General features: G+C 37.8%; 3 protein-coding genes across 3 annotated transcripts in view; 2 read left to right on the top strand and 1 right to left on the bottom strand.

Moving 5' to 3' along the window:
• LOC116006675 (HMG1/2-like protein) overlaps positions 1 to 14,201 on the top strand; it is a 111,077-nt gene that overhangs the window by 47,892 nt on the left and 48,984 nt on the right. The gene's annotated exons all lie outside the window — the stretch shown is intronic.
• On the top strand, positions 342 to 3,474 carry LOC116006669 (ATP-dependent zinc metalloprotease FTSH, chloroplastic). Its single transcript, XM_031247134.1, has 5 exons — positions 342 to 1,655; positions 2,143 to 2,389; positions 2,488 to 2,671; positions 2,805 to 2,976; positions 3,117 to 3,474. The coding sequence occupies exons 1-5, from the start codon at positions 342 to 344 to the stop codon at positions 3,336 to 3,338; spliced, it is 2,139 nt and encodes a 712-aa protein (XP_031102994.1). The 3' UTR covers positions 3,339 to 3,474.
• Positions 6,205 to 7,475, bottom strand: LOC116006673. Its single transcript, XM_031247139.1, has one exon. It carries the CDS (start codon positions 7,388 to 7,390, stop codon positions 6,479 to 6,481), a length of 912 nt encoding a protein of 303 aa, XP_031102999.1. The 5' UTR covers positions 7,391 to 7,475; the 3' UTR covers positions 6,205 to 6,478.

Here is a 14,201-nt window from a genome sequence, read left to right on the forward strand (position 1 = left end):
TTTTTTTTTTTTTTTTTTTTTTTTTTTTTTTTTTTTTTTTTTTTTTTTTTTTGAAGAGGATATATCACTTCTGTTAAAAAGTTATCAATTTTTTTTAATTATAAAAAAGAAAATCAAAATACAATCACAGTATTGTGCCAGCGTGCCATTGCTGTGGAATTTTCCAAACAATGAAATAATCTAAGGAGTCACTGGATAGCATTTAGTACACGTAGAAGCAACCCAAGCTACATCCAAACCTATGGCTTACGTTTGATGAACAAATCATTCTCAATTCCCTCATAAATATCAAGCATCCTTTCTTCCCAATTCTTGAGGAACTTTCAGAATTGAAGCGAATCATGGCGTCCACAACCAAATCTCTGCTCTCCTCGAGTTTCTTGGGTGGAACGCAGATCTTCACTTCACCCCCAACCCCCAAAACCACCACCAAACACCTCCAATTCCACTCCAGGAGGAGATTTTTAGCCCCACAATCTCTCAGCAAGGAATCGAAGCTAGATAGCTTCAAGGGTCTTTCTTCAAAGGCCACTCTTGCTGCTCTTTTGTTCTCTTCTATTGCTCCACAAGCAATTGCGCTTGATAACGCTACCCCTGCTGCTCCGCCCACTGAAATTCAAGCGGAAATTCCCCAGCCCACTGCCTCTAATGCGTCGCCGTTTTCCCAAAATGTTGTCTTGAATGCCCCCAAACCCCAGGCCCAGCCCGCTTCGGACCTCCCTGAGGGGTCTCAGTGGCGGTACAGTGAGTTCTTGAATGCTGTGAAGAAGGGGAAGGTCGAGAGGGTTCGGTTTAGCAAAGATGGGAGTGCCCTCCAGCTCACCGCCGTGGACGGGAAGAGGGCCACGGTTATTGTGCCCAATGACCCGGATTTGATTGATATCTTGGCGATGAATGGGGTTGATATATCGGTTTCTGAGGGGGATGGTGGAAATGGGCTGTTCAGTTTTATTGGGAATTTGCTTTTCCCTTTCCTTGCTTTTGCCGGGCTTTTCTTTCTTTTCCGGCGGGCTCAGGGAGGACCCGGCGGTCCGGGAGGGCTTGGTGGGCCCATGGATTTTGGCCGGTCCAAGTCCAAGTTCCAGGAGGTGCCAGAGACTGGGGTTACATTTGCTGATGTAGCCGGTGCTGATCAAGCCAAATTGGAATTGCAAGAAGTGGTAGATTTCTTGAAAAACCCTGATAAATATACTGCCCTGGGTGCCAAAATCCCTAAAGGGTGTCTTTTGGTTGGGCCACCTGGAACTGGGAAGACCCTTTTGGCTAGAGCAGTGGCTGGTGAGGCTGGGGTTCCATTCTTTTCTTGTGCTGCTTCAGAGTTTGTGGAGTTATTTGTGGGTGTTGGGGCTTCCAGAGTGAGGGATTTGTTTGAGAAGGCCAAGTCTAAAGCCCCCTGCATTGTGTTCATTGATGAGATTGATGCAGTGGGAAGGCAGAGAGGAGCAGGGCTTGGGGGTGGAAATGATGAAAGAGAGCAGACTATTAATCAGCTCTTGACTGAAATGGATGGGTTCTCTGGCAATTCAGGGGTCATAGTTTTGGCAGCAACTAACAGGCCTGATGTTCTTGATTCGGCATTGCTGAGGCCCGGTAGGTTCGATAGGCAGGTCACGGTTGACAGACCTGATGTTGCTGGTAGAGTGAGGATCCTTCAGGTTAGTGAACTCAACTTATGGTCAATGGTTATAGCCTTATATGTTACTCCTTATTGTGCATTTTCAATTTCATCAAATTAATCATGTTTTGCTTAGTTGAAGACTGGAAATTAGAAGCATGTAGCAATAGAAGTGTAGGTTATCTTTGTTGAAACCTAACTAAGTAGGAAGTAGATGACACTTGCCTATGTGGGCATGAATTGGGGCATTGTTAGAATGAAGTATCTATAGCTGTACAGTCTTAGATTTTGATGAAGCCCGTAGATTAGCTTTATCTTGGAACTTGAGTAATTGAATCCCTCGCTCCCTCGGGTGAATTGACAGCATTGATAGATTGGTTGGTTTTTGTAAAGTTCCATGAGATCGCTGAAGGGAAATTCAGATTATAGTATATGAATTAAATATAGTACTCTATGTTGATAGTCGGAAAACGTCTGCAGTGATATAGTTATTTCCTTTTATTACATTCAAACCTTTTGCGTGCCAGGTGCATTCGAGAGGAAAGGCTCTTGCGAAGGATGTGGACTTTGAGAAAATTGCTAGGAGAACACCGGGTTTTACTGGTGCTGATTTGCAAAATTTGATGAATGAAGCAGCCATCCTTGCAGCTAGGCGTGACCTTAAGGAAATAAGCAAAGACGAGATCTCTGATGCGTTAGAAAGAATAATCGCTGGCCCAGAGAAGAAAAATGCTGTTGTGTCGGATGAGAAGAAAAAATTGGTTGCTTACCATGGTATGAAAACACATTGCCGCGTTTCTCAGTCCCCTCTTTCATATGTTTCACGCATGGTAATCGTAATCCCATATTGAATGTGTTTGTTTTGATAACAGAGGCTGGGCATGCTTTAGTCGGAGCACTTATGCCTGAGTATGATCCTGTTGCCAAGATCTCCATCATTCCCCGTGGCCAAGCTGGTGGTCTTACCTTCTTTGCTCCAAGTGAAGAAAGACTCGAGTCGGGGCTATACAGTAGAAGTTACTTGGAGAATCAGATGGCTGTTGCCTTAGGTGGAAGGTCAGTTAAACCATCTTAGCGCTACTTCATAGGAATTTCCTTCTTTCGTCATTCATGAACGAGTACATACGATCTGCTAAACAAGAAGAAATTAAACCTCCTCGGCTCTTCCTAACCTTCCTTTCATTTGCAGGGTTGCTGAAGAGGTTATCTTTGGAGAAGACAACGTAACAACCGGTGCCTCAAATGACTTCATGCAAGTTTCGCGGGTGGCAAGACAAATGGTCGAGAGGTTTGGCTTCAGTAAGAAGATCGGACAAATAGCCATCGGTGGACCTGGAGGAAACCCGTTCTTAGGTCAACAGGTAAACCTTCTATTACATCTTTCCTTTAGGTCAGCAAGGGGATCAGTCATTGTGTCCGACAGTAGAAACCCTGGGTTACACCTGAAAGAAAAAAAAAAGAGTTGTAAACGCCACCTAACGTTAACGTTCTTCTACTTCAGATGTCGACCCAGAAAGACTACTCCATGGCAACTGCTGATGTGGTTGACGCGGAGGTGAGAGAGCTGGTGGAAAGGGCATACTCAAGGGCAAAGCAGATCATTACAACTCATATTGACATCCTACACAAGCTTGCTCAACTGCTAATCGAAAAGGAAACTGTTGATGGTGAAGAGTTCATGAGCCTCTTCATAGATGGAAAGGCTGAGCTATTTGTTGCTTAATCTAGCATTTGAATCTCAATGATGGTGTACAAAGATTTTTGCGTAGCAGATGGTGATGTATAAGCCAATACAATATAAATGTAAACATTAAAAATTGACAAATTGGGAATCAGAAATTGACATGAGCATTTTACCAGAGGCCATAGTACCCACATCTATGAACTGCAAAACCCACATTACCACTTGTACATGCATTTGATAACATGAAGCTAGCCTTCATAATTCCCAGCAAGCACATTTAACAAAAGAGAAAACATGAAACCTCTCAATTGTTTTACCATTCAGTCTCTCATTCCAAATCTTTTCACCTATGATATATGTTAATGTAATACGTTTAGAACCTTTTCTCTTCCGAGTGCAACAAAAGGTTGATTCATGATTTCCGTAGTTTGTAACGTTGATAGGTTGTTACAACTCATTGGAACAAAACGTTGGTTCATGATTTCCATAGTTTGTAAAGTTGACAGGTTGTTACAACTCACTGGCATAACAAATTCAAGTAACAACTAGGAAACAATGCATATTTCAAATTTCTTAATCTAAAATAATCCAAACTGAACCAACCTCTTCACTTGCGTATGTGCATTCGACAGCAACGGCACAGACTTGGTGACTCGCATAGAAAAATTAATAACAAAGAGCAATTGTGATAATTTGGATTAGAGAACTAGGGTTTATGAGAATTGATCTTAGCCGGCCATCAGATTTCATCAATGGTTTGGGTTTTAGGAAAAATAACACGGGGTGAATTTTATAATTATTGAAAACTTTTAAGAGAACGGAGTTCATTTTATAATTATTATAAACTTAAAAGTTTAGTAATGGTAAGATCTTATGCTCTTAGATTTTGATTTCTTAAAATGGAGGGTGTAGATATGTCCACACTTTTTGCAGGGGATGTGTTCTCACTTGAACCCTCCCATATATATAGAAACTGAGTCAGATGCGGTGGCCTTCTCCCATGCGATCGTGTGGTCAAGTTTGGACCAGTGGAGGAGCTAAGATCTACATTTGAAAATCAATGAAAAGGAGAAAAATGTGATGTCATTTTGGTAATTTTTTGCATATTATATAGGATATACAGTATATAACATATATAATTTACGGTACTCATACTACTCAGAATAATACCAATATACCATCTAAGATTCTGAGTCAAGTATAAGACAAAACGGCTAACGTTACTCTGCAGGTCTACCGTACAAGAGGCAACACAACTTGGAGGATATCAACTATGGCTAGCTAGAGATCAACATCGCTTCCGCTTCCGTTACTATGAGGTTGGATTTCTCGTAGACTTTATTTAAACATTAGACTACAATGATATCTAACACCATGTATATTTCTATGGTGCACAAAATGCAAGTCTGTGGTGCGCTAAGCGTTAGTTTGCAGTGTACTAAGCGATGGTCTGTGGTTCACCACCAAGTGGTTGAAAATCAAAGAAAATGGATAAAATGTTGTAGCATTTATGTAATTTTGTGCACCATGTATATATTTTTGTGGTGCACCACCAAGGGGCTGAAAAATGCGGTGGGTTCAATAGACCCGTTTAATAGTACCGTTGTACCAATAGGTCTATTGAATTCGTTGACGGGTCGATCTATTAAACATGTTGATGTACCTTGTGACAAAATGAGTTTTACACCCCTATTTACGTTGGTTAACAACCAACAAAAACAAGATTTGTATCTATAATCCAAAAAGCTCAAGTATTTGAGTGGTGCACAACTGCACATGAAAATACTTGATGGTGCATTGGACTCAAAGCACCACCAAGCATATTCAAAAGCATTAGCATATCATTGATTACCAAAATGTTATCACGTTTTTTCACATTTTTATTGATTTTCCACCGTTGATCTGAGCTTATCCAATGATCACGATATGTCTGCACGCTTGTATGGGTATATATATATATATATGGTAGGGTTCCAATGAGATCACTTGTTTAGGTAATCTTGTGCATGTAATATTTTTTAATGACCTAGATTGATTGACACACACGTCGTCCGCACACATTTAATTACCGTTCGCACGCATTTCAACTTGGAATCTTAATCAATCTAGACCATTAAAATAAGAGTCACACTTGTGTGAGACCGTCTCACGGATCCCTATTCGTGAGACGGGTCGGGTCGGGTCGAAGCAACATGCAAATGTCACACTTATATGTGCAAATGTCATACTTATATGCTCAAATATAATACTAATCAAGAATACAATTTTTGTTAGTTATAAGAGAAAAAGTATTACTTTTCCATATTAAGTAATGTTGACAAGTTTTCCTTACTTATAAAGGAAAATATAATACTTTTGAGGAAAAATGTAATACTTTTAAATCGAAATGTAAAAGTATTGTATTTTCACATAAAAGTATTACATTTACCCTTATAAATAACAAAATTTTTATTCCTGATTAGTATTACATTTGAGCATATAAGTATGACATTTGTGCGTATAAGTATTACATTTACATCTTGACCCGATCCGATCCGACCCGTCTCACGGTGAGACGGTCTCACACAAGTTTTTGTCTTAAAATAATTTGAGATCAAATCTTGTACATCAATCTAAAAAATTTTAATGGTTTAGATTGTTTGACACACCTACTTCGTTCGCACACATTTAATCACCGTTCGCATACACTTAATCACAGTTCGCACACATTTTATTACCATTCGCACACACTTCAACTTAGAATCTTAAATCAATATATACCATTAAATTATTACATGGATGCAAAAGATCTGATCTCACGATCTTAACTAAACGAGTGATCTCATATGATCTTAACACTCTCTCTATATATATAGAACAAAACATAAAAAATGTGTAACTCAATTCGGATATAGAGATCTTGAGATTAATTTTCAACATTTTCTTTTGTACATAAAAAAAAATTCAAGAATACAAGATGTCACTAGCTGTACGTACACAATCATAAACGAAAGCTTTTAATTTTCCTCTCAGTTATTTTCTTCATGACTTGTCTATTGATGATGAATTGACAAAGCAAATTAAAGTTTGAATGGTAATTAACAATATCAAATCAAGACAAAGAAATTTGAAAATTTACGTATAATGTAATTGAATCATATATCATCTTCATCTTCTTCTTCTCCTTCATCAATTCAATGTCATTGTGTGAATACATTGAGCAAAGAAACCCTAGCATTGATCAAACTTCTAAACACTTTCTCACCGCCACTTTCAATCCCACCAATGCAATCCTCCATCTCATGCATTCTCTTGGCCACCATTTTCGCATCTTCTTCCTCTCCTTTTCTTCTCAGTCCCCACAGCGCCGCCATTTCTTTAAACTCTTCAATCCCCTCCTCCACGTTCACTTTCTTCGCCCCCACAATCCACCGCCGGGAAGACGATTTCGGGAGCGTGAACGACACGGAAAGGCCGTTGAACAGAGCCGTGGAGACCATCACGGTCACCTTCACGGCGTCTTTCATGACCCCGACCACCTCGGCGTCGCCGTCCGGCACGGCCACCACTTGTTTGGGGAGTACGAGGTATTTGTCGGTGGCGGTGGACTGCAAGTTCGGAATCAGTTTCTCCATCTCCTTCCCCAGATTCTTGATGGACTTGGAGAAAGAAGCGAGTTTCGCGGCGTCTTTCCGCCGCACGGCCACGTGGGCGGCTTGGTGCTCCTCCTTCACGCGCAGGATCATGGTCTGGAAGATCCCGTACACGTCGACGAAGCGGAGGAAGTCTTCTAGAAGATTCTCGACGAGGCCGGCGTGCGCGTGGAGGGACTCGCGCGTCTGGGGGAGCTGCAGGAGATCGTCGAGGGACTCGTGGATGGTTTTGAGGCGAGCCAAGGCGTCGCAGAGCCACGCGGAGGTTCGGGTTTGCGACAACGCGGCCATGAGCGCGTTGAGGTCGTCCCTGAGCTGAGAAATCAACGGGTGTGATCTGCAGGGGAGACTGGTGGATCTGACGTGGAAGGTTTTCTTGGGCTTTGAAGATGATGAAGAATTGGGGTGGTTTGGGAAGGAAAGAGATCTCCGGAATCCGGCGACCATTTTAGGAGTCATTGGTTATTCCGGTGGGTATAGGTTCACGGAGAGACGTTAATGGAGTTATATAAAGGGTGAGTGAGAGAACTGAACATGCAACGCGTAGAGAAAATATTGATACATTATATGGTCAGATGTTAACGCGTTATTAATTAGTATCTACCAAACAAACCTTAATAATTTATGATTGGTACTGTATGTAGTGACTATGTGAGTCTAGTTTAAATTAATAACAATTTATTTTTTCCAATTATTCTTGCCAATAATCTACCCAGAGAAATCAATCAAGCTCCCCCCGGGCTTTATCTCTTATTATTCTTATGCTTACTTCCTCATGTGGTAATAAAACTTTTCATTGGTCATTGGTCTTCAATTAGTTAACCCTATTATTCATGAGTTATATAAGAAAAGAAAACATAGTAACCAATAAAAGGAAAATAAAATCAAGTAGCGTCACACAATTAAGAGTTAAATTTAGGAGGATATAACATTACTCTTTAGTAGGAGGGACTCCTAGTCGATATGTATGTGGACTCATGAGATGCTGAAAGCATTCTTATATTAGCTTGAGGGTGGTTTCTCACTCCAAGTCAGAGTGGAAACTTATGAGCTCTTGTATAGTGTTGGTAAGTGGTTTGGACTTTGGCGATTAGTCATATATTATGGGACAGTTTTAGCCAAATTAGTAAGATGAAGCGGTCTCAAAGTTAAAGATTTGGCCACGAAGTCTCTTTTTACTGTCATTTTTGTTGACTTGCTGCACAGGTGGGTTTATTATTTTTCTATTTTATGAATCTATCTCTTGGTGGGGTGCAAGTAAAATTATTATTCACCAAGCCATATTTAAAGTTAAAAAGATGCAAATTGTACTAACATGATTATATATGATGGTTTTAGCCATCCCTGGCCTACTAACGATTTCAAAGTTTAGTAATTTTTATGAACAACTTAGTAATTTCAATTATATTATCTAATACCTACAGATTTAGTAACTAATTAAATAGTTACAATTTAATTATTTAAATGTTTCAATTTAATGTCTTCAAAACAAAAGTTTCAATTTAATTTTTCTCAAAAAAAAAAAAGTTTTAATTTAATGATATTTCTTGTAATGTACCTACTCCCATCTTTTCCCGGGTTCCATCCTTAATTTGAATGGAAGTGCACGAGAGATGGATGGTACGTGGGGGAGAATAAATCCCAGCTGGCAGGGCAAGCAAAATCCCGTTGTATATGGAGAAAAATAGAGAGGCCACATGTGGGAGGTGTGGTAATAGGCAGACGTTGAAGTGTAGATGTTGGGGTGGAAAGGGGACATCACGTGTATGCGACAACCTGGCCTCATCAACAATGTTGCGCCTTCCTTAGGATGTTGATGAAGTCTGAATTGGATCCTATAAAAATTAAGATTTGATCAGCAGGTTGATTGCACAGTTCGTGATTTCCCTTCGCAATGACTCTAGGAGAGAAGTTCTATAAAGTAGGATGTTAGAAGGTCTGAATTGGATCTTTGTACATATATAAAGACTAGAATTTAATCAATAAGTTGATTGTGTGACTTGCGATTTACTTCAGCAATAATTTTAGCATAAGATCGACTAAGCTGATCACCTAAGTTATAATTAAAAAAAATGCTAGTACCTTCCTTGTTTTAGTTAGCTGCTAGCCGTCTTCGTCTTTTATCTCTCCTGGCTGGCCGCCTGCATATATGCTACCCCAACTTGGGGAAACAAAAATACACTCATTCATCAATGTTATCCTCCTTACATCATTTATATATTATTTTCTTTATAAAACAATAGTATTCCTTTTCTAAAATCAATATGACACCTAAATTTCAATTATTGTGTAATGAGTAGAATGAGAGATGTATATTCATATATATATATATATATATATATGAATATAAATGGATATTTCAAATAGCATAAATTAGATTAGGGTTAAGGATATGCTATAAAAGTAAGTGAAGAGATGTAGGTGTATTCCTAAGTGAAACGCCGAGTTGATTGATGTGACGAAGATTAAAGTTGTCCAAGCTGAGATGAGTACAAGCTTGATGAATACAAGTAAAGTGGTAAACTAGTGAATGGAAGATGATCCTTTAGACGTGGACCAACTAGGCTGGCCATTTATATTACAATAAGTTGATTAAGGGCCATGATGATAAGTACCAAAAGGGTCCACGTGACTATAAGCTTGATTGGAAGAAAACAATAATAGTTGAGATTAGGCAACTCTCAAGTCACATAAATCAACCCATCTATCCGACACCCACCTCTAGTACTAGATCTTTAGCTATGCTAAGGGGCTAAGGGCCTCAAGTTGCACAAGCCTCTTTGATTGTCCATTAGTTAGTCAGTTAGTTGGACTTTTAGGTAAGTTATTAGATCAATTGAGCTGTCTTATAACTTCATAATATTCAACTATAGCTTAAATTTTATATTAACATGAAACACATCATTCAATTACATATCAAATTATATGTCTATGTGTTGTTTAACTTATTAAAAATAACTGGTACACATTTGTTTTTGCTTATTTCTTTAGAAATAATAAATAGAATAAGTAAACAAAAAAAAGAAAAAAAAGAAAAAAAAAGAGGTTACAATATGCCATGTAATAACTAATAAAGAAAACAGGTGATAAAGTAAAATGGCTTGGTTTTCTAATGTTTTTAAATTGAATTATCCATATAATTCTTTTAAGTTCGGAGTACGGTGCCATGACATTATAATGCTTTTAAAAAAAACATTTATGAACATACCTACCGAAACTAACATGCATGCTTTATTGAATATAGTATATTGAAAAGCAAAAATGCACTAATTTCATAGTATTACAATAATTATAAATAATTATTTATCACCTCACAATAATGTTTAGTTTGTCGGTCTATGATTTTAATTTATGGGTTAGGCTAAATAATAATAATAATGATAATAATAATAATAATAATAATAATAATAATAATAATATATGCAGCAATGCAGCATCTGTACAACCTGTAATCCCAAGAGAGCAGCAACGTAACAGCTAATTAACGTTCAAAACTTCCATCAACTAACGCCGCCGTATGCAATTAACTTCCATTGCTTAACGACCACAGTTGTACGTAACAGCGCGTATACGTTATGATTATACTTTAATTTGACTTCAAAAATTCTTCATGACTTTACATGCCTCACTCACCTTTCATTTTCAAACTTTGACTATTTCTTGTTAGTCCCAGTGTATCTTAATAGAATTAAGAGGATATAAATTAAGATATATTTTAATGTTAAAATCGAATCTCTTGGAATTTAGGTTATGGGTTCAAGATGAGTCAAAAAATTTGATCTAGGGTCACTAGGGATCGATAGACAATTCAACAAATCAATTCCAGATTAAATAAATTTATGAATTGATAGGGTGAAAAGATAAAATAAATAGTTTTTTTTTTGAGAAAATAAAATAAATAGTTATTCGCTAACTGAAAAAATTGGATAAAAGAGTCTATTATAACAACCATCTAAATTTTTTTTTTCAACACATGTCAAAAAGCTTAATCAGGCTAACCATCTAGTATTCCAATGAATCAATCTAATTATATAAATAGTATTTCCTTCTTTAGAATACAAATTGTGAATCTGAATATATTAATATACATGTTGGTTCATCATTTTGTTGTCTTAAATTGTTGGTAAAAATATAAATTTCAATCTCAATCAAAATAGAAAGAATAACCAAAGACCAATATAAAGTCATAATACACTTTCCAATTAATCAAGGTAGGAAATCACATTCTCATACGGATTAAAGATAAAGGATCTCTTGAAAGGCTATATAAAGATCTCTAGCCAGCAAGGAATGGTGTGCATTCAATTCCCTATATTCTGTAATAAAAGCTGGGAAGTAGAAAAGAGAATTTCGCTTAAAAGTAGTACTAGAGTTAGGTTTCAATAGAGAGGTGTCTTGCAGATCAGAAATTTCTCGAATTACACTAAAATTTTTTTTTGTCACAATTAGTATTCTAAACCGTCATGCGATCGTCACAAATTTTCAATACAATATTCCTGACCCTCTCCATGAGGCTTGAGTTACTTAGTACCAACCATGCATTGATAATTTATTGTTTAATTGCTCTATTCTTTGAATCATATATTTGCCTCATAATTAATTAAGCTTATGTTATTCAATCAGATCCCATTATCCCTACATATTAATCACGAACCGGATCCTAATATTATTTGAATCGTTGTACGTGTTGAGCCATTAATTCAAACACCAAGATATATACTACCATAGGTTCTTTAATTTACGAGAAAATTTGTAGTCACTACTGAAAGTATACTTTGAGTGAAGCTCATCTTGTGACTCTAACTGACAAAGGACTACACGAAGGTAAACAAGTTTAGATTGTTCACACCTAAATGACTCAAATCAAGAAAGCCAAAAGACAGCTCCATAGGAAGTCAAACTTGAAACCTTGTTACCAAACTGTCATATGTTATATATCTCTCTTGTTTGATTTGTGGGCTATAACACGAAAGTAAAGTTTATATAATACACACAGTCTAGTAGTGACTACATGTTTTTCTCACCATCCAAAAAAAGATAGGTTATGAATTCCCCAAGACGCAACTCAATTGGTTAATCAATCCAAAATAAACTTTACTTTGCTAGCAACCGCAAGAGTATAGAATTTAAATTTTTAAATTTTAAGCTAGCCAGTGAGGCTTGCTAACCCGCATTGGGCTGGTTAGAGCAAAAGAAATTTGGCATGTAAGCTTCGAAGGCCGGCCCACCAAGCTAAGACCTGCCAAATTTCTCGCCCACCAAGGTGCGAGCCTAATGGGGTGGGTCAGCTTGCATTAACACTCCTATGCATAACGCTTGTGAGTAGCTACGATCCCACATTAATTCCACAAAGAGTGTAGAGTGGCTATTAAGATGAGGTCAAAACTTTACTCATAACTAATTTTTGTGATGTAATTAGAGTTTTTACTTGAGTGTCGTATCATTAGTGCTCTCGTTGATAGGACAACGCAGTGAGAAGTGCTACTTGGAATTGAAGAAGACTACTCTTTGATTAATAAGGTAAGGTTCCAAGGGAACCAAGAAAGAGTTCAAAGTGGGAGCTATCCACGATGAGAGTAATTTGTTTGTTTAGTTGAAGTTCTTTCCCTACCAATATATAAATAAATAAATAAGATTTAGGCTCTCTTAACTTTATCCTATATTGAAAAGGTACGTGAGTTTGGATTAATATAAATATATTTTTGCTTTAAAGGAATGCTAAATATGTTGCTAGAATACTGTCTTACATACACATAAATGTGATGAAAATCATGATTTAAAATGAGTTTTGCAAACTTAACTCATGTGCATCATGACACAAGCACGTCAAATGTTTGTCCATGACAACCGCATAGACTAACTAAAGTTTTTTCTTTTGCTTTACTAAATGGTATTGTGTTAAGTCAATTCAAAATCGATGAGAGTGTATTTCTCAAGTACAACACGCAAGGGTTGTTGAAAGTCTTATGTATTTAATGAATTATACTAGATCATATATTACCCATGTGTCAAGTAATCTTAGTCATAAACATTGAAGGCAATTGTAAGGGTGATAAAATACTTAAGGTTTATTCTTGACCTTAGGTTGCACTATACAAGATATCATGTTGTGATAGGACACACCGAAACTAACTAGATACTTGATATTAAAGGCTCAAAGTTTACAAGTGGATAAGTTTTTACATTGGTCGTTACAATCGTCTCATAAAAATCTTCAAGACAAACTGTGAGTACTAAATTATCCACAATGGAATTTGAGATGATAGTTTTAAACAAATGTGGTGAATAGGTTGAATGGATATGTCATTTCTTAAATGTTATGAGGTGGTAGAAACTTGTACCTCTTTTTTTTTTTTTTTTTTTGAAAACCAAGCAACTTCAACTATCAAATAACCAAGCCCGAAATACAAACTGGGGGAACAAAGTCCCAAACACCAAGGACAATAGATGAATCAGTCGCCCGCGCAAGTACATGAGCTACGTGATTCGCTGGCCTTCTAACATGGCGAACAACAATATCCACCATGCCAGTAGCAATCAGCTTACAATGCTGAATAATACGACCGACATAAGACAAGTACTCTAAATGAGAACAATTAAAAGCATTACAAACATTTAGATAATCTGATTCCAAAACATGGGACATGCGTGCCGCTACAAATTTCCCTTCCGAGTCCCTTATGAAGGGCGGCATCCACATTGCATTTGAATTTACCTAAGGGAGGAGGAATCCAATCTCGAACAGTAGCCTATCGATAGGGCACTCAAGTCAAGACCCTAACTCCACCACAAAAATTAGCTCATGAGTGGAGGTTTGGCCCCAACTTAAGTACCACTCCACAATCTCTTGTGGAGCCGATGTGGGATCGTATCACCTGCACATCATGCAAAGAAGCAGATTGGTTATCGAAAGACTGGTGCCATGCAGCAAGCAAGGACGTCACCTGTCCTTGAAGCATAGATAATGACCACACTTTCCCCTCCCAAATCTGGTTGTTACGTGCCTTCCACAAGGCCCAAAACCTTGTCACCATCAATAAAGCATTAATATCCTCTGATGAGCACAGCACCTTCTCCACGAATCGAACAAAAGGAAGACCTTGAAGAACATCATTCATTCCCCAAAGAGCACAAGCCATAGGACACTCACAGAATAGATGAGACGCCGTTTCAGTAGTCTCAGATAAACAAAAACAACAACCACCACCCACCGCCACTCTCTTCGTACGCAGGACCTCAAGGACTGGAAGAATATTACTCATGCAGCGTC

This window comes from Ipomoea triloba, chromosome 15 (genome assembly GCF_003576645.1).
Source record: "Ipomoea triloba cultivar NCNSP0323 chromosome 15, ASM357664v1".
In the NCBI taxonomy this organism is placed as follows: Eukaryota; Viridiplantae; Streptophyta; class Magnoliopsida; order Solanales; family Convolvulaceae; genus Ipomoea; species Ipomoea triloba.